The sequence below is a fragment of the Eublepharis macularius genome, chromosome 1 (genome assembly GCF_028583425.1).
Source record: "Eublepharis macularius isolate TG4126 chromosome 1, MPM_Emac_v1.0, whole genome shotgun sequence".
In the NCBI taxonomy this organism is placed as follows: domain Eukaryota; kingdom Metazoa; phylum Chordata; class Lepidosauria; order Squamata; family Eublepharidae; genus Eublepharis; species Eublepharis macularius.
The window spans coordinates 50342816-50365607 of NC_072790.1; the positions used below are offsets into that span (position 1 = coordinate 50342816).

At 42.5% G+C, this 22792-nt stretch overlaps 1 protein-coding gene across 3 annotated transcripts in view; it reads right to left on the bottom strand.

Moving 5' to 3' along the window:
• GRHL1 (grainyhead like transcription factor 1) overlaps positions 1-22792 on the bottom strand; it is a 62923-nt gene that overhangs the window by 15931 nt on the left and 24200 nt on the right. For 2 of the 3 annotated variants that reach the window (XM_054988840.1, XM_054988832.1), the window contains exons 7-10: positions 21594-21705; positions 20071-20165; positions 2895-3053; positions 70-157 (exon numbers count right to left, since the gene is read on the bottom strand). In XM_054988840.1, coding sequence (XP_054844815.1) covers positions 70-157; positions 2895-3053; positions 20071-20165; positions 21594-21705 — 454 coding nt within the window. The remainder of the gene's footprint in view (positions 1-69; positions 158-2894; positions 3054-20070; positions 20166-21593; positions 21706-22792) is intronic. The other variant, XM_054988850.1, reaches the window with a different exon arrangement.

Below are 22792 nucleotides of genomic sequence, written 5' to 3' on the forward strand. Positions count from 1 at the left end.
CAACAGATTTACAGATGTTTAAGTCCTACTTTCTTCTAAATTAGATGGCGCTTCATGTTTGCTACTTACAGGCATTCAGCTGGGAGCTGGGGTCAGTGCACTTGCCTTTTCTTTTGCTTTGTTTTCGTTCCTCATCTCTGATCTTCCTCTCTGCCCCCTGTGAAATAAGCAAAGGAAAGAGGTGTTTTTTTTCTTCTCCTGCCTTCTGAGGTCAGTCACCCTGGTCCTTCCCAGGACGATCAAGCTGCCGCTTCTTCCACCAAGGCAACCAGAAACGTATGCATTGGAAAAGAGGCCTGCTGGTAGTTCATGTCAACTAAGACAGAGAAGTGAAACCACTGCCAAGCATCACTGCCTACAACTTCTACAGCCATCGCTGAAGAAACTTGCTGCAGCATTTCCGAGGTCAACAAAATGTGGATCTCTATGACTGACATTAATGACTCTTTAATAAAACTCTTCCAATTAGAACAAGGCTTGCGGCATTTTGGACAAGATGTCGGAAACATATGCAGCAGGGTACAGATCAGCAATGACTTCACCTGCTTTGATTAGATCTAAGCAAAAAGTTGATGTCTTGCTTACCACCGCTACGGCGGCAAGGATCAAATCCACTGGCTGGGCTTCGAAGACATTTTCCCATGGCTGGGTGAACAAAATTTTAGTTCAGTAGCAGCTTAAATACCAACAAAACTTTCCAGGTCCTTAAGGTTCTACTGGGCCCAAATTTTGTTTTACTGCTACAGACTAACAGGGCTACCCACCTGAAACTATCTTCATGGCTGAAAGGATTCCTTCTGTGTGAGGAAGAACACCTTTGGATCCAACCCACTGGATCCATCGGGATCCGACCCATTACTTTTAGGTGGCTGTATACACAATCAAGCTCCCGGTTTCAACAACCAAAAATTTAAAACATGGAACAAACAAGCTTGTCTAGGGGAAAATATGTTTAAGTTTGGCGAGCCACGTCACTTTTAAACGCCCCCTTAATTTGTGACAATCCGCAGCATGGATCTATCTGCTGTCTAGGATAACTGTCACTGGCTGTGACTATCGTCCCAAGCATGGACCTTCAGCAAAATAGATACGCGACTTCTTGTCATCCTTACAATCTGCGTTTTCCCAATTCCTCCCTCAAGCAAGGTGCTCACTCACATTAATTCCTGCATTGCTCTTTGCTTATGTGAACTGTGCCTCTAGAAAGTACATGGCAGGAGAAAAGCGTTCTCCATTCTCCAGGGACAAAGCTAGCAAGCATGCACATACCCATCCCAGGTAGGTTTTTATTTTTCGGTCAAATATTTACAATGCATACATCTATAAATACAACAAGTACACGCATCTGTCCCGTAGTTGCTGCAAAGAGTCAATGACAATTCTATAATCTAAATATGCTGGAGTAGTCCTTGGAATGATTCTTCCTCTTGTGTTCACATCAGGATGGTCAATGTAAAGATAAGTGTCCAAAACAGCAATATCAGAAGAGCCTAATAGGATCCCTCTGGATCTCCAGGTAGGTGGCAACGAGCCCGCCAGCTTAGAGTTGCTCGTTTCGGTTTCCCTTCATCCTGGCCTCCTCTACACACATAATAGTCCCAATCACACTCTCCAGATGGCTATTTTCGTTTGGATATTTTCCGTTTCTAATCAATGCTAATTCACAGCAGGACTCTTTGCAGCAACTACGGGACAGATGTGTGTACTTGTTGTATTTATAGATGTATGCATTGTAAATATTTGACTGATTGTACATTTTTTGTATTCACTTGATAGATTTATTGGGTTCCTAGGGCTTGTGCCCTTGTTGTAGTCTGTTTGGGTTGGGACCCCTCTCTTTTTTGTTACTGAGGTTTTTATTTTTAACATGCCCTTCTACATTTTTTCGCCATAGCTGCACGTGAAGCCAACAAGCACATATAGTTTTCAATTAAATTACGTGGACATTTACTTTATTTAGATGTATTTGTGCCCTACTTTTTTCCCTAACGGGGACCCAAACTGGCTCACAACATCGTTCTCCCTTCCCCCACTTTATCCTCATCACAAGGCTGGAAAAGAGAGAGGGACTGGCCCGAGGTCACCCAGCAGACTTCCATGAAAAAGTGGGGATTCAAACTCGGGTCTCCCGGATTCTAGTCTGACCACTACACCTACTGTCCACGAAGGAGGACACCAACATGTTAGTCACAGGAGCCCCAAACAGAAGAAGAGATGTAAGCCTGTATCTTGCAAGCAGATCTAGAGATCTGGTTCATGCTGACTCTCTTGAAACAAAGCAGCCTTCATGGACAAGATTGAGCTAATGCAGATGAGAGTCCTCTAATGTTTTGCTAATTGGATTTAGCACGAAGTATTTGTTGTTGTTGTTGTTGTTGTTGTTAATGGGGACAGAAGTAGTGAAGCGAAACGACCTCTCCAACCAGATGGCTGGAAACCCCAAGAATGAAACAAATCAGGTAGAGCTGAAGGTTAGCACGATAGATGTGCCCTTTTACCTTTTTGAGCCCTAAAAACCATCACTCTGCAGGCTCCCTCTCTCAAGGGAAAATTATTGGGATTCAACTCACAGCAATGAGAACTCATTTCCCAAGCTATTGATAATCAAACCCACTGAAATCAATGCACAGCAGTGTACAAAGGGTATATTCACATAGCCAATGCATATGTAAAATAAGGGATAGTCCTTTGCAGCCCTTTTGCACAGCATCTTTTCTCAAGCGCTCTCTTTCCCCAACAGCTCTAGAAACCTTGGTACATCTAGATGAATCTGAAGATCCACACGGGGCAAGTAACGTCATCACAGACTGGGCAAAATCAATTAACTGCGGGAACCCCAAAGACGAGGAAGAGTCTTCCTAACACTGTAGCTTTCCAGTGTTATGCAGCCTTACCTTGTCGCAGAAGACTTTAATCTGACAGTAAGCTCTGTGGACGGGTTTGTTGCTCCTGTTGTTGTAGCTGTAGGTGTCAATTTGAAGATTCAAGGGAAGTCCTTTGACACCCTTCTGCGAAGAGAAGTCCGTACTGAGGCAGTTGACAGCAATAAAGACCTGAAAACAAACCAAAGTCCCTATCAGAAGTTGAACTGAATATTTTTTTTAAAAATTGTTCTTTTAAGGGAAGAAATATATCATTATTGCATTTGTTCACAAACCCAATGAGATATTTTACAGTTGGATGAATTCCACCACACAGAGACAGTAAACTGAAAACCAAGGGTCTGTTCTCATGGCCCTTTAAACGCCCAGGAGGATTTCATATAATACAGCATACGAACTATCGTCCCAGTACTGAAAAGGAAAGCCCCATGCAGAAGCAGGGCTTTCCCGTTCTCCCTTATCTCTCACATAGCCAGTTCACCTTTATCTCTCACAATGTTTATCTGGAACTCAAAATGAATGAACTCTTTTAGACATGGAAGTTTACCCCCGTTCCGGGATCTCTGGCTATTGCAGCTGGATCATGACCTGTTTGTAAAAAACATTCACATCTTTGCTCAGAATAAATTGATGTAGGTTTCCTATGCTTTCTACTTTTTAAAAAAGATATTTACTTTTGAGAACCTCTGGTGAGATATAACGGGGAAGAGAAAAGAAAGCTCATATGACGTATCAGTATAAGTCTTTCAAAAATTCAACCAAAGCAGCACTCTTTTAACCTCAACAGTATTAGAACCACCATTTGGAAGCCGCTGCTTTGACTCTCGATATATACAGAGAGCAGATACACACCTAGGGTTGCCAGCCTCCCGGTAGTGCCTGGAGATCTTCTGGAATTACAACTGGTCTCCAGGCCACAGAGATAAATTCACCTGGAGAAAATGGCTACTTTGGCAGGTTGACTCTATGGAATTATGCCATGCCAAGGTCTTTTCCCTCCCCAAACCCCACTTTCTCCAGGTTTCACCCCCCAGATCTCCAGGAATTTCCCAACTTGGAGCTGGAAACCCTATACACACCTAACGTTAGCCTGGAGAAAAAATCCTGTCCCTTTAATGGAGGCTTAATGGGATGTTATTTTCCAGGTGCTGTCATTTACCTCCATGCCATGAAAGACTCCAGTTGCCCATTTCCACACATGCCTACTGACAACCCGACACACACCTCTCTGCTAATACACGTTTTAGGTCTAGGTATTTGTCCAACCAAGAGGAGAAAAGTAGCAATATTCATATTTCAGCGGAAAAAACCCAAAACATTTAATATACTTTGCATTTCACTAAACTAAACACTGCTTTTCTTCAAAACTGTGTTAAAGCAAGATTATCAGCAGTGGCTGAGAGACCCCTAGTGGAACACAACTGCTATTACACTTCTAAACGTGGCGCTCCCTTTCCAGGGTGCTAAGAAAGCTTTTTTGAAACATAAAACGGGAATGGAAGAATATTGACAAAAGACAAACAACAAATTTAAAGAAAGTAGTTCTCTTTGCAATGGGAAGGGCTGCAAAAATGCAAGGCAGGCTTTTAACACATGCATAATGACATACTTCCATCTAAGAATCGTCACTATTCTTTCCCAACACTTGCGACCCAAAATTGCTTAATTGGAGACACCTGGGACTGCACCCTTGGCCTTCTGCCTGCACAGCATATTAGGGAGTCATAATCCCTTAGGTACCTCTGTGCAACTTCCCACCATCTACTATAATAAGTAGTGAAGTAATATTTGCGTCAGCAATGGCTAAGGAAGCTTTGTAGCCAGCACTTAGGGTGCCCTGTTTTTATTTTATTTTAAAATATGCACTTAGAAGGGTGTAATCCTACTTAAGATGGCACTGTGAGTTAGCCAGCGACATAGACTGACAGTCAATTCAGGTCAGAGAGGGAGGAAAAGTTCTTCATGCAACATCAAAGTCAGTTATGGAATTTGCTGCCCCGAGATACAGCGATGAATTTAAAACCGAGATGAGAAATCTTCATGAGAAGACAGACCTACCAATGGTTATTAGCCAAGATGACTAAATAGACACTCCAAATTCAGGAGCACTGTACCTCTGAACAAAAGATTCAGGAGCAGACGAGGGCAGATACTTGCTTTTATGCCCCATTTGTGGATATCACAGAAATATCTAGTCATATCTGGCTAGTTCTCGTTGGAGACTGGATGTAGAACTATTACTTAGAACATTTACACGGCACTTCTCCTGAAGGGCACTCACAAAGGAAAAACAATACAAGGCATCATAAAAACAACAATATTTTAATCTGCATTAATAAAACTATCAATATTAAAACTAGCCATAAAGACAAACCAGGGCATAAAAACCAGCATAAAACAACATTCAGCAGTCTAAAATAATATCCATAAAACAGTCCTTAGGCTAGAAGCAATTCATAAAAACAGCTAAAATGATGGGTAGATTGTTGCAGGCAAGGAGACAACACAAGGTAGGATTCTTAACACCAAGTTTTATTATTGTTCTGTTCTACAACTCTGGCTCTACTTCTTTCTCCATCTTTTCTTCTCCCCTCCTATTCTGCTTTTTCCCTATCAGTGTAAAGGGGCCTAGTGTGCTCAGCAAAAGACTATGGTCTTCGTAATGAGACAAACTTCTAAATATCAATAATAAAGCAAGCTAAAACCACCAACATACAACAAGGAAGTAGACAGGCCCCTGGGTCTTCAAGGCCAACCGCTGAAAGGGACATTAAAAAGGTCTTTGGATCAGGCTATATTGATCATGCACCTAATTATGTATTTTTCTATGCCAAACATGTCCAGCAGCGTACACTGACATCAGCCTAGGTGTACTGGAAACTGTTAGTATTATTTATTCTACCAGGAAGACAACATACAAACAGCACCCAAGCCAAGACAATTTTTTTAATCCAATGCTTGGACACCTTTTCCAAAGAGACTTTCAAATCCCATTTGGCTTGGATCATTCCCTACCAGAAATGTAATTTTGATTTTCAAGACGTAAATTTCAATCCATGTCTGAAAAGGACAAGGATGAACAACAGAATCTGGTACAACCCCACCCCAAAACTGTCAGAAGAGAGAAAAATGAAACCAGAAAAGTCGCTGATCATCTTTAGCCTGTAGAGCAAGATTCCTCTTCCGACGTCCATTCTACTTTTAGAATACACTTCCGCATTCTTAAATTCTTTGCTTGTTTATTTTTGAGAAGTATTTTCTGCTTACCTTTTAAAATGCAAATTTCAAAAGGTGGTGACAGCTTACACGTACTCTCTAATGCTAGAATATTTGACACGGAACTTTTACTAAAATCACACACAGCCCTTTTGAGAGCCCTGCCCCTCCAGAAAATTCTTGTGTGGTTGCTCTGATATGCTCAAAGCAGCTTCCTTTTTCTACATTATGAGCAAAGAAAAACTCAGTGCCCCCCTCCCAAAAGCCTCTAATATGCAAGGCTTTAGAGTACATCTTATGCACATCATTCTTACAACAATACCTGTGTATGCAATTTTGACATAAAGCACTATAGGGCAGATCTTATTCTTTTTGTGGTTCCATGATCATCTACAGCTAAGCAATTACGACACTATACAAATAACTATATTGAAAGCAAGCCTGTCCTATACAACTGCCAAGATTCAGGTTTTCAAGGATGAATATTCACCGAGACATTACTCTGAAGTTCAAAATGTCCATAGCGGCCCAATTCGATACTGGACTTTTAAGCAGAAAGACAGCTCAAATAGTAGGAGGCATCTGCTATAGGAGATACAATTCTATTGGCTAAAATCATAAGAAAAGTTCAAAACCTGGATTTCAATTTTTTTAGTTGTAGAATTGCTCAACAGCAAGGCTATCTTCATGACGAGGGGGGGCACTGAAGAAAGATTACTCTTCCTTAGTCAACCTGAAGCAAAAATATAGCTGTAATTCCACACTGAACACAATATAGTACTTTATCCCCACAATGCTTTGTCCACACTCACTGGGGTTGCCAGCCTCTAGATGGTGGCTGGAGAACTTCCTGAATTACAGCAGATCTCCAGACAACAGAGATCTGTCCCCCTGGAGAAAATGGCTGCTTTAGAGGGTGGATTCCATGGCATTACACCTTGCAAAGGTCCTTCCTCTCCCCAAACCCTACCCTCTCGAGGCTCTACCCCCCAAATCTCCAGAAATTTCCCAACACAGAGCTGACAACCCCTCTCCTCCCCTCACACACAGGGAAAGAGAGAGAGAAATATTTTGGCAGAGGAAGAATGAGGTAGAAGAAACTTCCCTCTCTTTATTGTAGCTCTTCCCATGTCTGATAGTTTTTTTAAAAAATCCAAAATGGCCCTGTGAATCCGCCCACCCATAATAGAAGAGTCGCAAAGATCTGCTGTGAGAAACAGAGAGGCAAGAGGAGGGAAGAGGGAACAGTACCAAACCAACTGCTGGTGGAGATTGTTTTCATCTTTTAAAAAGTGTTCTCCAATGATGCTTAGTACCGTTCACCGGATTCCGAATGAAGCTGAGGGAAGTTAGCTCACCGTCACTACCAAGAGGAATTAAACTAGCTCAAGTTCAGAAAGGAATGGTGTCAGGTAGGAGAAAGAGGGCAAACTAGTTTCATGATTTGCCTTCCTACTGCAAGCCAATTCTTCTCTTGTAAGTGTTATCATTTTGCCTACTGAAAGTCTAATAGAATTTTTTTCTCTTCATAACTTTTGTATAATCCAAATTAATTAATGCAGAAAGGTTCATGTTACGCCCTCAAGGAACAGCAGAAGAAGATAGACTAGTGACTTTCACACAGCAGTTTTCATCTTAGAACATCAGGAAGCAAAAAGCAATTTAGAATTAAAAAACCCAAGTCAAGAATTCCTTATCAGCTGGTAGGTTAAACCAAGTTAAGACTCTAGCAACTGACAATAGGTCCATCTTTTTGGGAGAGGGTGGGAATAACTGCTGCATGTAATCAAGTGTAGAAAAATAGACACTCAATATACACCAGACAGGAAATCCTGATTGGGCCATGGTTCCCACTAGAGGCAGGCACAAACTGAAATACGAACCAAAGTTCATCACGAACTGGGCAGTTCGTGGTTCGCAAACCGGTGGTTCGTGGGAGCTCATTTCTCTCAAACTGTGGACGAATTTTAGCCCAGTTCATTTGGTTCATATTTCGGTTCGTCACTGCAAATAGCCTGGCACTGATCAATCAGTTTCCTAGGCAACGGGGGTGGGGGGGATGGATTCTCTGCAGACCTTCTGCTGATCCGGAAGTAACATTTTTACAAACTGAATGAACAGGTTTGTGAACCGGGGCAAGTTCATGAAAGTTCGTGCTTTGTGAAACGCGACAAACCATGAACCGCACGGTTCAGAATCTTCCCAGTTCATGCCCATCTCTAGTCCCCACACATAAGCCCAGGAATGCATGATGCCCTCACTTCGTGGAAACACAGGTGCACATACAGCAATCATATGGCATTACCCCAAATTTGAATGTACTGAATTTTCACAATCATTTATTTATTTTAATGTTGTACTTCATTATTTGTGCCAACTTTTTATATAACTATGATACTCATGTTAATATAAACCCAGATATAAATTTTCAGGCCTTTAAAACGAGAGGATCAAATTAACCTTCTGCCTAAAAATGAAAGTCCTCAAGATAACTTATCCCATACCAAAGGAGCCTGTTAGTTACAATTCAGACATCATGATTAAAACAGTTTAAAAATCAGAGTAAACTCCAGCTAGTGTGATATATTCATGCAGGCTACCAAACTGTTTTGTCTGGAGGTTTTGCTTGATAACTGTGGTTTGCAGTAATGCCTGAAAACAGAAATCCCAATTTATTGAGTAGCAGTACTCCTCTCAGCTTCCTGGAGACACAAATCGAGAGCGACAGAAAAGCTTTCCAGTCCAGACACATTAAGCTATGATGCTTTCTCAGCAGTGTCCTTGTTTCTTCTGCCGTCTCCTTTTTCTCTGCTAATAGTGACTCACCAAGCTGGGAAAATGTTAAAGATAGAGGGACAAAAGATTTTGCGTAACCACTAACTTTTATTCATTTACCTAATATACACAACAGAAATTTCTCCCACTCTACATAAGTCAACTGTTTCACAATCCACCCGATATGCCTTTCTCCCATAAAGAGAGCTCCCTTTTCAACCTGTTCTTAATATCTCGGTGAATAAGTCATGCACATTTCTTTCCAGTTTTTTATTTTATACCCAGGCTAGGAAATGCAGTGAAATGGCAAGAGAAGATTGGGAGAAAGAACTGTAGTGATATACTTTGCTTGAAGAAAGAGGCTTAGGGAATGCAGTGAAGCCACTAGACAGAAAAGGAGAGGGAAGAAAGATAAAAGATCTTTAGTTAAGAGAAAAGATGAAACAGCTTGGCTTGGCCTAGCCCCCCCCCATTCCCTGTCCAATTATTTCAATTGACAGATAGCACCCAGACAGCATATATCTTAAAGTTTTGCCTGGACGCTTGGAATAGCATTCTGAGATTATGTTTGGGGGTGGGAAAGGGGGCAAGCAGAGCAAAACAACTAGAATTTATAAACAAACTGTTTTGTTCTATATGTCTGGAAGGCTAAACAGGGCACGTGGAACAAACCAGAGCTTATCATAACATCTGAATGCAGCTTATGAGCACTCTCACTTTGATGCAGCAAGTCTGAAATATATCAAAATCTTTTCAGTTTTAAGTCTCTGAATTTAAAATTTAGACATCAAACATCAGGACAATCAAAATATTTGCATAAATACTCACACATTATGGTTATCTATATCTGCATCATAGTTAGCTGGTTTCAACCCTGGTTTAAAGGCTGTATTATGTGATTGCCAAGTTTCAGTTTAAGCTCCAGGAGAATAACACAAATATACACAACACATGAACATTTCTGAAATAAATGATTTTGTGACTGGCAAGATCTATAGCTGGATCTACATCTGCAACAGAATGAGTTGGTAAAATAGATGGCCCCACTTCAGGTTGAAACTAAGGGTATCATTGTAAATATTCCCCACAATGTAAGAATTCCATACATGTAGAAATCTACTACATCATGAAAAAATTCTAGCTAACCCTTTATTGGTTGTATTAGACCAATAATTGTTAGACCTTTCAGCTGCGTTCAACACGGTTGACCATGAGTTGTTGCCCCACCGCCTTGCCGATGTGGGGATTTGTGGGACGGCCTTGCAGTGGCTTGTCTCTTTTCTCCACAGTCGGGGACAGAGAGTGGCGCTGGGGGAGAGACTGTCCGCACGCAAACCTTTGGAGTGCGGCGTCCCACAGGGGGCGATACTCTCTCCCCTGTTGTTCAATCTTTATATGCACCCCATTGCCCAGTTGGTGCGGAGTTTCGGACTGGGTTGTCATCAATATGCAGATGACACCCAGTTGTATCTGTTGATGGGTGGCCAACCTGACTGCCCCTGACACCCTGTTGAGAGCTCTGGAGGCCATGTCTGGGTGGATAGAACAAAGCAGGCTGAAGTTGAATCCCACGAAGACGGAGGTCCTGTACTTGGGCCGTGGACTGTCGGAGGCAGGGATCCTTCTCCTGACCTTGGGGGGGGGCACCACTTGTGCCCGTACCATCGGTTAGGAGTTTGGGCATGATTCTGGATTCCTCCTTGTCTACGGAGGGCCAGATCGCGGCTGTGGCTCAGCGGCCTTTTTCCACCTTCGGCAGGCCCAGCAACTGGCACCCTACCTCTTAGCCCAGGATCTAACGACAGTGATCCATGCAACGGTCAACTTCAGGTTAGATTACTGTAACTCGCTCGACACAGGGCTGCCCTTGGGCTTGATCGGAGACTTCAACGGGTCCAGAATGCTGCTGCGCGTGTCCTAACTGCAGCTTCGTGTAGAACACATATTACACCTATCTTGCAGCAGCTTCACTGGCTCCCAGTAGAATTCCGGATCCGGTTCAAGGTGTTGGTTTTGACCTATAAAGCCCTAAATGGACTGGGACCAGCATACCTAAGGGACTGTCTCTCCCTGTATGTGCCCCAGAGAGCACTTTGTTCAACCGGAAAACATCTACTGATGGTCCCTGGCCCTAGGGAAGGCTTGGCTGGCCTCTGCCAGGGCCTTTTTGGTCCTGGCCCCAACCTGGTAGAACGCTCTGTCTGAGGACACTCGAGCCCGCCAGGATGTTGTATCATTTAGGCGGGACTGTAAGACAGAGATGTTCCACCAGGCATATGGTGGAGGCTAATTTTAGCCCATCATTGCCGAGCCTTCCACCAGTCTCCCTCTACAAGGGGTATGGAGAGTCCACTACCGCTGGTTGCCCCCAAAGGGGCACAGTATTTTATCTATTTTATGATTGATTTTAAGTTGTATTTTAATCAATGTTGTACCTCACCCTGAGCCCGCTTGCGGGGAGGGTGGGTTAAAAATAAAATAAATAATAAATAAATAATTAGTTTTGTGGGACATAAGAGTTTTTAATATTGTACAGCCACCATTAGTCTCAGGGCATGGTCAAAGCTGTAAATATTACAAGACTAGTAAAGCAACCTTACTGAAGCTAATCAAGTCTATATCTAGTTGGTGCTTGACTCAGTTTCCTGGGAACCCTTCATATTCATAGCCTTAAGTTTCACAAGAAAATAATCATAATAACATTCGATTTATATACCGCCCTTCAGGACAACTTAACGCCCACTCAGAGCAGTTTACAAAGTGTGTTATTATTATCCTCATGACAATCACCCTGTGAGGGGGGGGGGCTGAGAGAGCTCTGGGAGAGCTGTGACTGACCCAAGGTCACCCAGCTGGCTTCAAGCGGAGGAGTGGGGAATCAAACCCAGTTCTCCAGATTAGAGTCTTGCCACTCTTAACCATTGCACCATAATGAAAAGGTGGGATATCAATGTAAAATAAATATAAGCTGAAGTGGTGCAGTCCATTCTATAAATAAATTGTGCTGCTTGTGTAGATTGTTGATAAATCAGGACCAAAGGGAATGGGACGTAGCTATTTAAGACTGCCAGAGAACACAGCCACACCAAGTATGGAGAAAGAAACAAAAAAACTAGTGGTGCAGTGGAAAAAAATAGTTTTATTCCAATATACTGCCCCATATAACAGACAGACATAAAAACGTCAGTCAATAACAACAACAACAACGTTTGATTTATATACCGCCCTTCAGGACAACTTAGCACCCACTCAGAGCGGTTTACAAAGTATATCATTATTATCCCCACAACAATAATCACTCTGTGAGGTGGGTGGGGCTGAAAGCTCCAGAGAGCTGTGACTGACCTAAAGTCACCCAGCTGGCTTCAAGCGGAGGAGTGGGGAATCAGACCCAGTTCTCCTGATTAAAGTCCCGTAGCTCTTAACCACTACACCAAACTGGCTCAAGAAGCCACAAAGCCAAAAGCTAGAAGAAAGAAGATGGCCCTCTGGCTAGAAGCAGACCATTTAAAAAGCTAAGAAAGATGAAACCCTTCATTTAAAAGGCTAGCTCTTCTATCTTCTTGGAGTCCCATCACACAGGGCTCTGTAATAGCTAGCTAACAAAGGTTAGTCAAGTACAATGCGGTGTTAATTTGAGTTGGCATAGGATTTTTCTCTGTAGCACATAAGAACCCTGCACTGAGCACATAGCCAAGTCAGTAAATCAGCCCAATTAGGAAGCCATAAACTTGAATATATGTAAGTAGGTGCGGTCAGGTGTTTCCCCACACAACTATGGCCATTTTCACACTGCTTACTGGCCATGGAACATTGCGCCACACTCCCAGAACAACAGCGTCTTCCCGGCGCAATTTCGCACGAGAACTTCCATTCTGGCATGAAATTGCGACAGAAAAACGCTGTCGTTCCGGGAGCTTGGCACGATGTTCCGTAGCCAGTAAGCAGTGTAAAAACGGCCTGTGACATGGATGATTATTCCAGGAATTTTAACAAATCGGGGAAAAGTTGTCTGAACACCAGTCTAGTTGAATAGGAACACTATGTCATCATGTAAGATTGAGAAATGCCATATTTGTAGAATCTGTACTACATAATACTATGGCACATCTGCCAAGTTATGAAAGATGCAGGATCAGGTGACAATTCACTGGGGTGATGCAATCCACGTTACTGGAATGAGTAGCAGCAACAACAAAGATGGCAGACTGAATTTCCAGTAAGAAATTAGAAGGAAGATTGAAGAGGCCTTCGTAAGTAGACACAACGCTCAGAAGCGTTTATGGCAACTGAAATCTCTTAAAGCTTCCACATAAATTTTAATATATTAAAAACTCTTTTATGCAACACAGGCTCCGAGTAAATAATCTTTGTGCTTTATCTAAATTGGATGACAGGTTTAATATTCTAGTTTCTGTAAGGGCTTCAAACTATCCCATAGACTGCTCATTTAAAGTTTTGGTTACTTGGTGAGAACCAGTTTTAATTAGTGTTACTGAAAGTTAATCAAATTCTTTGCTCAGTCTTTCAGACTACGCTTTTGGCAATTTCCTGAAAGGGACTTAAGGAGGAACCATTAAAATGGCCTTTTCTCCTCACAATGACTAGTATTTTAACTGTTAAAAATGTCATTTCTTCTACTACATCCCCTATCCTGAGGTTCTTGTAATTTTAACTAATTTGATAAATTTAAAGAATTTCCTTAGTTAATCGATGTTTTGTCTTTTACCAGTCAACAGCTTGAGTGTATACAATGCCCATTCCTCTCTCTAGCATTATGGCATTCGTAAATACAGCTACATTTTAAAAAATCCATGTAAAGGAACATTTTTAAATAGAGACTGTGAACGAAAGAATAGTACAACCAGGAGAGTCATCATCACCAATTCCAGTAAAAGCAACAACAAGGGATTCGAGCTGTTTTTCCACACACACACACACACACACACACACAAAATCATACATCCAAACATATGGCTTGGTTTTGGTAAGAGAGTAGCTTGGACAGCAAGCAAGGCCCTCAGAGTGAAATAGACCATTGATTTCAATGGGCTAGACTGGAGTAACTCTGCTTAGAATTTCACTGCAAGAGTTGCGTCCACACACTGCATATCACACTATCATTGTGCTATGGCGATAGTTCACAACGGGATGTTCGTGTGTGGACACGACAAACCAGGCGCGAAGGACAACTATTGAGCAACAAACACTCAATATCCAACTATGTGTGGATGCAATATCAAATGATGTGTGGATTCTTTCTAACATAAGTCCAAAGTCATCTCTGTCTCAAAAGCGGAACATTTCCAGACACATTTTAAAAATTACTTCTACTGCTTAAGAGAAGGTTGACTGCATTTTATATTTCCGGTGAGTATTTCTCCAGTGTTTTCTATGGCTCTCTTCCCTTGCTGCACTCATTTCCATCCACAGATACTTGCTGTTCCTAAGTGTCATTGTGACCCTCCCTTTTATTGCACATGTACATAAGCCTTCACTGACTCACCCGCATGCATCTCCTTGCATTTCATTCTAGCCAAACTGGTCTCTTGACACAGCCAAAGGGTGGCAGCGCCTTATTTGATTGAGCTTCATGACTGTTTCTTCATTAGGTTAGCATCCTTGGTGATAAATGTGTTACCAAAGACAATTAAAACTCTCGTGGTCAAGGAGAAATGAGAAGACTAACCTAGCACACTCTTATTCACCTACTGCAATTCATGTCATGAGAAAAGGGGGGGGAGAGGAGAGTGAGGTTAAAGTATAAGCAGTACAGCATCTTTTTAAAAGCCGTTTACCCAAGGCATGAAATTCCAAAGCAAAAACAAAAGATAATTTGTTTAGATTTCACTGTAGAGGAGGGTTTGTTTCTGATCCTTTGAAATAAGTTGAGCTTTACTTTAAAGACAGACCTACACTTGTTCAGTGAGATAAAGCTGAACGTACAAAGCTGTCTGATACAGACAGAGACAGCTGGTCCAGAGAATTGGCCTTGCCCCCAAGTTGTTTTCCATGCTGAAACAGCTCTGGGGTGAGTTGTTTCCCTGTTTTTATCACCACGTGCGCAGAATACTCCAAGTAGGGCGGCAAAAATGGGGAAATAACTCCTTCCCACCAAGCCTTTCCGCACAGGAAAACAGCAAGGAGGGAAAGACAGGGGCCCTTCTTCCCTCACACCAGTGTTCTGAGCCCAAATGATCTCTCCTTTATTTTTTAAAAGCCGTTCCCGAAAGCTGATGTGTGACTGTGGAGAACCTGAGTTGGATCCAGAGAACCTGGACCCAAATTTTTAAAAACCTGAACCTCTAGTTTGGCCCACAGCCAGCCTTCCAAAGCAGCCATTTTCTCCAGGGGGGCGGTTCGTGGGCATCTGGAGAACAGTTGTAATTCTGGGAGACCTCCAGGCCCCACCTGGAGGCTGGCAATCTTAGCTGTACGGCTGCAGACTACAGGTAGAAACCTACAGCTCCATACAACTACGAAGAGCAGAACCACAAGTGACAAAAGGCACAGGTTGGACACTTGTCAGCTTCCCTCAAGTTTTGATGGGAAATGTAGGCAGCTTGGCGGAATGTTGGACAAGTGACAGTTGAAAAGTCCGTTGGACTGCAGTCAGAGAGCCAAGCTGCAAGACCAGGATGCCTACATTTCCCATCAAAACTTGAGGGAGGCTGACAAGTGTCCAATCTGTGCCTTTTGTCACTTGTGGTTCTGCTCTAACATGTCAGGAAGTAAGTTCTAGTCTAACCTGCCTGAGATTTATTTTCCTATGTATAGTGATATCGTTTTAATAGAGAAGCGTTCAATCATGAAGGCCTCTACCTATAGTCTAAAGTGCTATAGCCCAGCCACAAAGTTACCTCAGTGAGAACTAGGCCAGAATGGTCTGTAATCATTTTAAATCTCAACTGAATTCTACGCTTGCTTATGATGGACCCAAATGCAAACATATCAGTCAATATCAAGAATACTGGAAGTGTATTCAACTGTTTTAAGAATGCCCCTTTATGTACAAGATTTGCAGTTATAGCTTCTTTCCGTCACCCTCTCTCCATGAAGCATATAACACAAGCCCTTTGTCAAAAAACACAAGTCAAATGAACCATGCAATAAAAATTGTTGAAATTGGCTCGGCTTTTACCCGATAAGATCAGAGTACTTGGAAAGAATTGCTGCTCTGTCTACAAGTAATCTGATCAAGTACCACTGTCAAATATATCCCCCCAAAAGGAAGAGAAAAAAAAGATTTAATAGGAGCTTTACAGTACAATCCAGTGCACAGCTATTCCAGTCTAAGCCCACTGAAACCAACAGGTTTATACTGGACTAACTCCGCACAGGATTGTACTATCAGTAACCCAGAACATTGCACATTGTGCAATGTGCACATTGTTACATCTCAGTCATTGGTGGGTGTTTCCAGAGCACAATAAATAGAAGGACTTTAACAAAACTTCAGATTCTACGAAAGAGAAAAGGATGTAATTTGGGACAATGATGTCCAGAATAAGAAACAACCCATTAAAAATAGAGGATCTTCAACAACCACATTTATCTGAGAGTCCTCTCAGTGTCAGGCCTACATGATTCATACAGTGCCATTCCAATATGAGTGACAGGTATCTTAAGTTATCCCCTCCCTCCTCATCGCTTTTCATAAGAGCATCCCTCAAACGTTCAAAAACTTCTGAATATCACATAGCTATCAAGTCCTTGAGGCAAATCACATTTTACCAGTCTTAGTCTTCCTCATTACTCTGCAAAATCCTCTGTTACCTATTCAGAATGTGCAAACAGAGCAATCCTGTAAAAAAATTGCACACATTCTATTAATGAAGTAATTTCACACCTGTGCATAGACTTTTTCTGCAAGGATTTCCATACCACAGATTTTGTTCACACAGAACAGAGGCAGTTTTTTTTCTTGAATCTGCCACTTAATTTAATTTAATTTATTATATTTATATTCCGCCCTCCCCACATCACTGTCACTTGGACGACCTCAAGACAAGGTATTTGGCTGTGTGGCCTCCAATTTGCTTATCTTCTCAGAGACTGATCTTGACCTACTCCATTTAGGTCAGAATGGACACTTAACCACGTAAGAGTTGGCATTGGTGCTGTTAAAACAACACCTGCTTATATGACTGCCAAATTTTAAGAGTGCCCAAGACAACCTAGATTGACTCAAAAAAATCACTATAAGGATCAACACCATCCATTAGAGCTTCAAGAGGCGAATACTGGTGTTTGATACTAGCTTCAAAGTAACACCATTTCAAGCATCAAGTGCTAATATAGTGCCATTCAGTCTGGAAGGATAAACACATCAGGGACATTTGCTGAGAAGGGCATATTTATTTAGCAATAAAGGCTTGGAACAGTTTCCACAGCCCATCCCCTAAACACCTCTTTCTCTGCCCACATATCCTTCCTTAAAGAGTCCACTGCCAAATTCAACTGTGAAAGCCTGCCATTTCCTCCCTTCTGAATGACTGGCCAGATCATCTGTCAGGTACACCAAGCAAAAAAGGACGACAGCCTTGCCTTTCTCACATTCTCTGAAGCAGGGAAACTAACTGTTCAAGATGAACGGGGGGTGAACACTGAATTCAAACACATTTCAACCACGGCCTCCAAACACCTCACAACAATGTTCTTAGGCTTCACAGTATGAACTGGAAACTAGACAAAACAGAAGTAATGCTACAAGAAAAGGTGGCAGTGAGGGCTCATAGCAGGAGCTTCATTAGGCCCTCAATCCTGCTGCACGTAAGGTGGCCAGATCCAGGTTGGGAAATTCCAGGGGTGAAGCCTGGAGAGAGCAGGGTTTGGGGAGGGGCAGGACCTCCGCAAGGTATAATGCCACAGAGTCTGTCCTCAAAAGCAGCCATTTTCTCCAGGGGAACTGATTTATGTAGCCTGGAGATCAGTTGTAATTCTGGGAGATCTCCAACCACCACCTGGAGACTGGCAACCCTAGCTGCGCATGACAGGAACCATGGGAAATGTGGTACCCCACAAATCTAGGAGAAATTTACAACCACTTCTAGGGCCAACTCTCTGGGGCTACCAGGTAAGTTTGGGAAAGGAGAAACAAAAGCGGTGCATAATGTTGCCAACTCCAAGTTGGGAGATTCTGGAAATTTGTGGGTGGAGCCTGGGAAGGGTGGAGTTTGAAGGGATGAGGGACCTCGGTGAGATAAAGTGCCATGGTCTACTCTTCAAAACAGCCATTTTCTCTATGGCTGAACCTAACAATATAATACAAGGGCAACCAATATAACAACCAGTAAAACAAAATTTAATGTATCAATAATGAATTAAAGTCCAAGAATTGAACCAGACATGAAAGTAAGCCCCCATATAATGGAGACACAGGCAGCAATAGTCAGTACAACACAGCAGCGTAGTAAGATGCAAAGTAAGTGCACGGAGGATCTTTAAACATCTTGTTTGAAGACAGAGCCTTGAATTCTTAATGTTGGTTGACTTGTGTGTTTTCTCTACAGGTGTCCACGAGGAAATAAGGGCACTGTAGCATTTGTCCTATTGGACAAATGCTACAGTGCCATAGGATGTTCATGCCATACTTGGACTGGATAAGGAAGGCATGTTGGTTTGACTGCCTAAGCGTCAGGCTTGTGCTACTGCACCACGTTTCCGTTCAGTAGGCTAAAGGCAAAACTACAAAGGAGGTTGCAGGAAGGAGGGTTGCATGCATGTATATTACAAGGCAAACTAGAAAGACATTCAGACTTGAATTGTGGCACATTTGTCAAAAAAAAGTTGACCTCTACAGATTCAAGTTACTTTGTACCAAGTGTAAAAGCAAGAGTGAGTGAGTGAGTAGTCGGTCATCGAAAAAAAACTTACCGAAATAAACACAAGAGCAGTAAAAATTTAAAAAGCACACACAAAGCTTGGAAGCTTGCAAATTTGGCAGAAACTATGGGGAATAGTGCAGGTTGGTAGATGCTTATGCTCAGCTTATTTGCCTAAAATCAAATAAATCTTGCCTTCTTCTTGTGGCAGTTTTGGTGATATCAGTTTTGGGAACATGTCAATCTTGGGACCAACTGGAGTAGCCATCTCATGACTGAGACATTGGTGCTTCCCCTAATTCCAGGAAAACTGAGTTATCTTTCATTTGGATGCCTCTACCCTAGCTAGAGCAACATGGTGAATATCTTCACAAATAATTAGTTTTATCTAGATGCCCCATCACAAAATGATGATACTTTTCACTTTCGGCACTTGAAATTGTCCGCGTGCTTTCTTTGAAGTTTTAATGTACAATGGAATGGGGTTCCTCCCCATGTTTCACAAAACAACAATTTTGGGGGAAAGTCCCAACAGTAATACATCTGTCACTCTGTCCAGTGACCTCTATATTGCAAGCAGGCACTCAAAAGGTGACTCAGTGAGTCAAATATTCAAGGACTCTGGTAGAGGAGATGGACCATTTGCGGGAGGTTACAAGTTCCAGCCTGTAAACACACCTCTGTTTAAACTTAGAGGGTTGTAAGCTGGATGTTTGTATAGGTGCTCAGGCTCTGGCACACCGGACAAACTGCCAGACAGTCTCCTCAACTGGAACAGAACTACAGGCACCTAATCACTTGTAGGTTTCTGAACAATCATTGGCTGCCACACTGAAACCCACCTCAGGAAGTCTGCTTCGTTCTTTGTTTGCAGCAAGGCCTCCTGTGATTTCCTACTCCCTCCCTACCACACTTATGTCAAACTCAATGGAGGCAGGAGCGGGTGAATCATCTTCTTGTTGCTCATCAATCAAGCATCGACAGTCAAGAAGACTCAAGGCTGTACCTCCCTCTCTGCCAATACATCCAGGAGAAATGGCTCCCTCTTAGGAGACGTTCCACCAATGCCTTCAGAAAACACACCAGAGGTCTCAAGGGTTCTCATTTATCTAGCATGTTTCAATCACCCAAAGAACTTCTTGATGTGGAATATATGTATCCAAAATCTTGACAGCTATGACCACCAACAGATACAGCATCAGATCTTTTTAAGAAAATAATTGTGCACAAAACTTCGACAGCCTCTACAGTGGATATTTCCTAATCCAAAAGCAAAAACAAATCTCATTATAGGATGACTGCCACCTTAACTCGCTTTGTTCTCGCTTCCCTTCCCAAAAGAAATGAAAGGAAAGAATAGTCCCCGCACCTACCTTGGCTTCATCATTGATGTCCCAAGTGAAGGAGATGGCGTTGTATGCTATCTCCTCAATGTTACTGATGGTGTTGAAGCTTTCCTTGTAATCGGCTGGCCATTGGATGAAGGAGAAGGGGGGAAAAGGCATGATGTTAATCAGCTGATCGCTGCGACAAACCAAGTAAAGAACCTCTTGGTTTCATCCCCAATGAAAGCTGCTAAAACATTCTTGTGGGATCTCTTTAATAAAGCAGTGAAAATAGTGCATTTATTTTTGTTAAATCAAGAAATGAAACAAAAAGCTATACGCAAGAAGGGTAACACAACAACTACCTCTGCCATGCCCTGTGGGGTTTTGTTTGAGAAATGTCACCCAGCATAACAAGGATATATGCTCTCCATAAAACTCCTTCAATAATAAACAAAGATTTGAATGCGTGTCTCCATTTAAGTGCCAAGTGATTAATCCCCACTTTTATTCTCAGGAGGAAAGGACAGGGAGTCCAACCCAACCTTTAAAACCTGGAATCGGGCCAGTCACAGCTTGGCTGTAGGCAAGTGGATATCTGCAAAGCTGTCTTTCACCTCCCTGCCCCAGCCGTGCTTTGAGTATGACTTGCACCAGAGCCTCACCGTGCTCCTAGAACCTGTTTTGCAACACCAAAGCTCATCTTCAAGCATCTGAGCACAAAGCAGGAATAGCTTTGCACATGTGCCAGGGGGCTTGCCTTCAGTACTGGCTAGCCACAACTATAACCCACATATATTTGGGATTAAGTGTTCAGATGATCTCAAGGCAAGCTGGAGGTCCAATACTGACTTGTCATGTCAGGAGTTAAGAACTGAACATGCCTTCTTGGGAGAGTGGTGACCAGAAATGAAGCGGCCGTACACCGATTTCTGAGGGAAATATACCCAAGCTCAACTGTTCAAAAAGTCTGCAGGGCTCCACTAAACTGATCTCAACAGGCCCAAACACAGCTCCAAAGTCAAGACAGGAAGCTCCATCTCTACACATTACCTACTTGGGAAGCATGAGGTCTATAACTGTGTCCTGACCTTCCGATTTTAATTAGTACCTTAATCCAAGAAGCATCCGTTTGATTTGTTTAAATCAAGAGCCCACCCCAACCCAAAGACTCTGAATGGGCCACACTATTTCTTATTCACCCAAAATAATGTCAAATAAGCCACTCCTCTCAGCCCCAGCTCCCCAGCTGTATTGTGGGGATAATAATAACACTAACTTGTTCACTGCTCTGGGTGTGGCACTAATCCATCTAGAAGAGCAGTATATAAGCTCAGTTATTACTATTACTATTACTATTACTATTACTATTACTATTACTATTACTATTACTATTACTATTACTATTACTATTACTATTACTATTACTATTACTATTACTATTACTATTACTATTACGAACCAAAACTACGAGGAGGCACAACCAACGGTGGCCATGGACTCTCCTGGGCCTCAGAAAAACGCAACCTGTCAAGTGGAGTTTTGGCTTCTGCGAGGAGATCACTTCTTACCTATGTCAATGCATCTTTGTTTGGCTGTGTGCTGCCTGGAGTGCCAGTACTTCCAGTGCCTGAGCTGATCCTCTCTTGTTTTGTCTTCAGCAAATACAACCATGATAACGCTCTTCACAAAGGAGGAAGTGGAAGGGCAAGGAAACAAACAGAAAAGCTTAATTGACAAGGCCAGAGGGTCTTTGGCAAAGTCAGCGTGGCAGGAGGAGGAGGGGTGTTTGAGGTGATTATAAAATAGGTTCAATGAGGGCCAAGCTACAAGTGATGAATGACACTTGAACGGCAAGTGTATTCCTCCGTTCACTTGCCCTCCACTTGCTCGCCACTCAGTCCACTTGCCGTTCAAGTGTCATTCATCACTTGTAGCTTGGCCCTCAGCCGTTTTTATCTGAAGTTTTTAGCTGACCACAACGACTGAGGGCCAACAGGCACTTAATCCCTAGTCAATGGCCATTTACCCTGCCAGTTTGCATCCCCAGACAAGAAGAAACGAAATTTGCAAGATCAGAAGGAGAACTTGAATCAGCTGCAGCTCCTTGTCAGCTAATAGGGTAGGTAGCAGAACCAGAAAAGCTCCTCTTTGAATCTGTTAACATTCAAACCGACACCAAAAATCATTTTCAGAGATTGGGGACAGGCTTTGACCCCAACATGAATGCACCAATCATGCTAAACAAAAGCTGCCCTCTTTTCCAGACAGATGATGCAATTCTGCCACTGGAGGCAGAAAATCCAGATTCTCCCTCCTCCTGTCCCATGACAGTAAAACCAGTAAGTAATTATTAACATGCTGCCTTTAATAAAATCTTTACATTTCTACCCCCGAGGTGGGCTGCCTTACCTTGCCCCAGTATATTTATTTATACCCCGCTTATCTCCCAACAGGGAATCAAAAGCAGCTTACAACAGCGTTCTCTTCTGTTTTATCCTCATTTCCATTTTATTCCTCACAACCAGCACCCTGTGAAGTAGGTCACGCTGAGAGGCTGATTGGTCTGAAATCATCATGCAAACTTCCAAAGCAGAACGGGATTTTGAATCAACATCCCTCAGATCCTGATCTGACAATTTAACCACTACCCCATGTTGGCTTTCTTAGCATAGTGAACTGCAGCAGTAGAGAAGTAACAATTCCTTTCTTTCTTTGCAGGTAACTGACAGGGCCATGGATACTACTGGAACAGGAGTCCGTTTTAAGC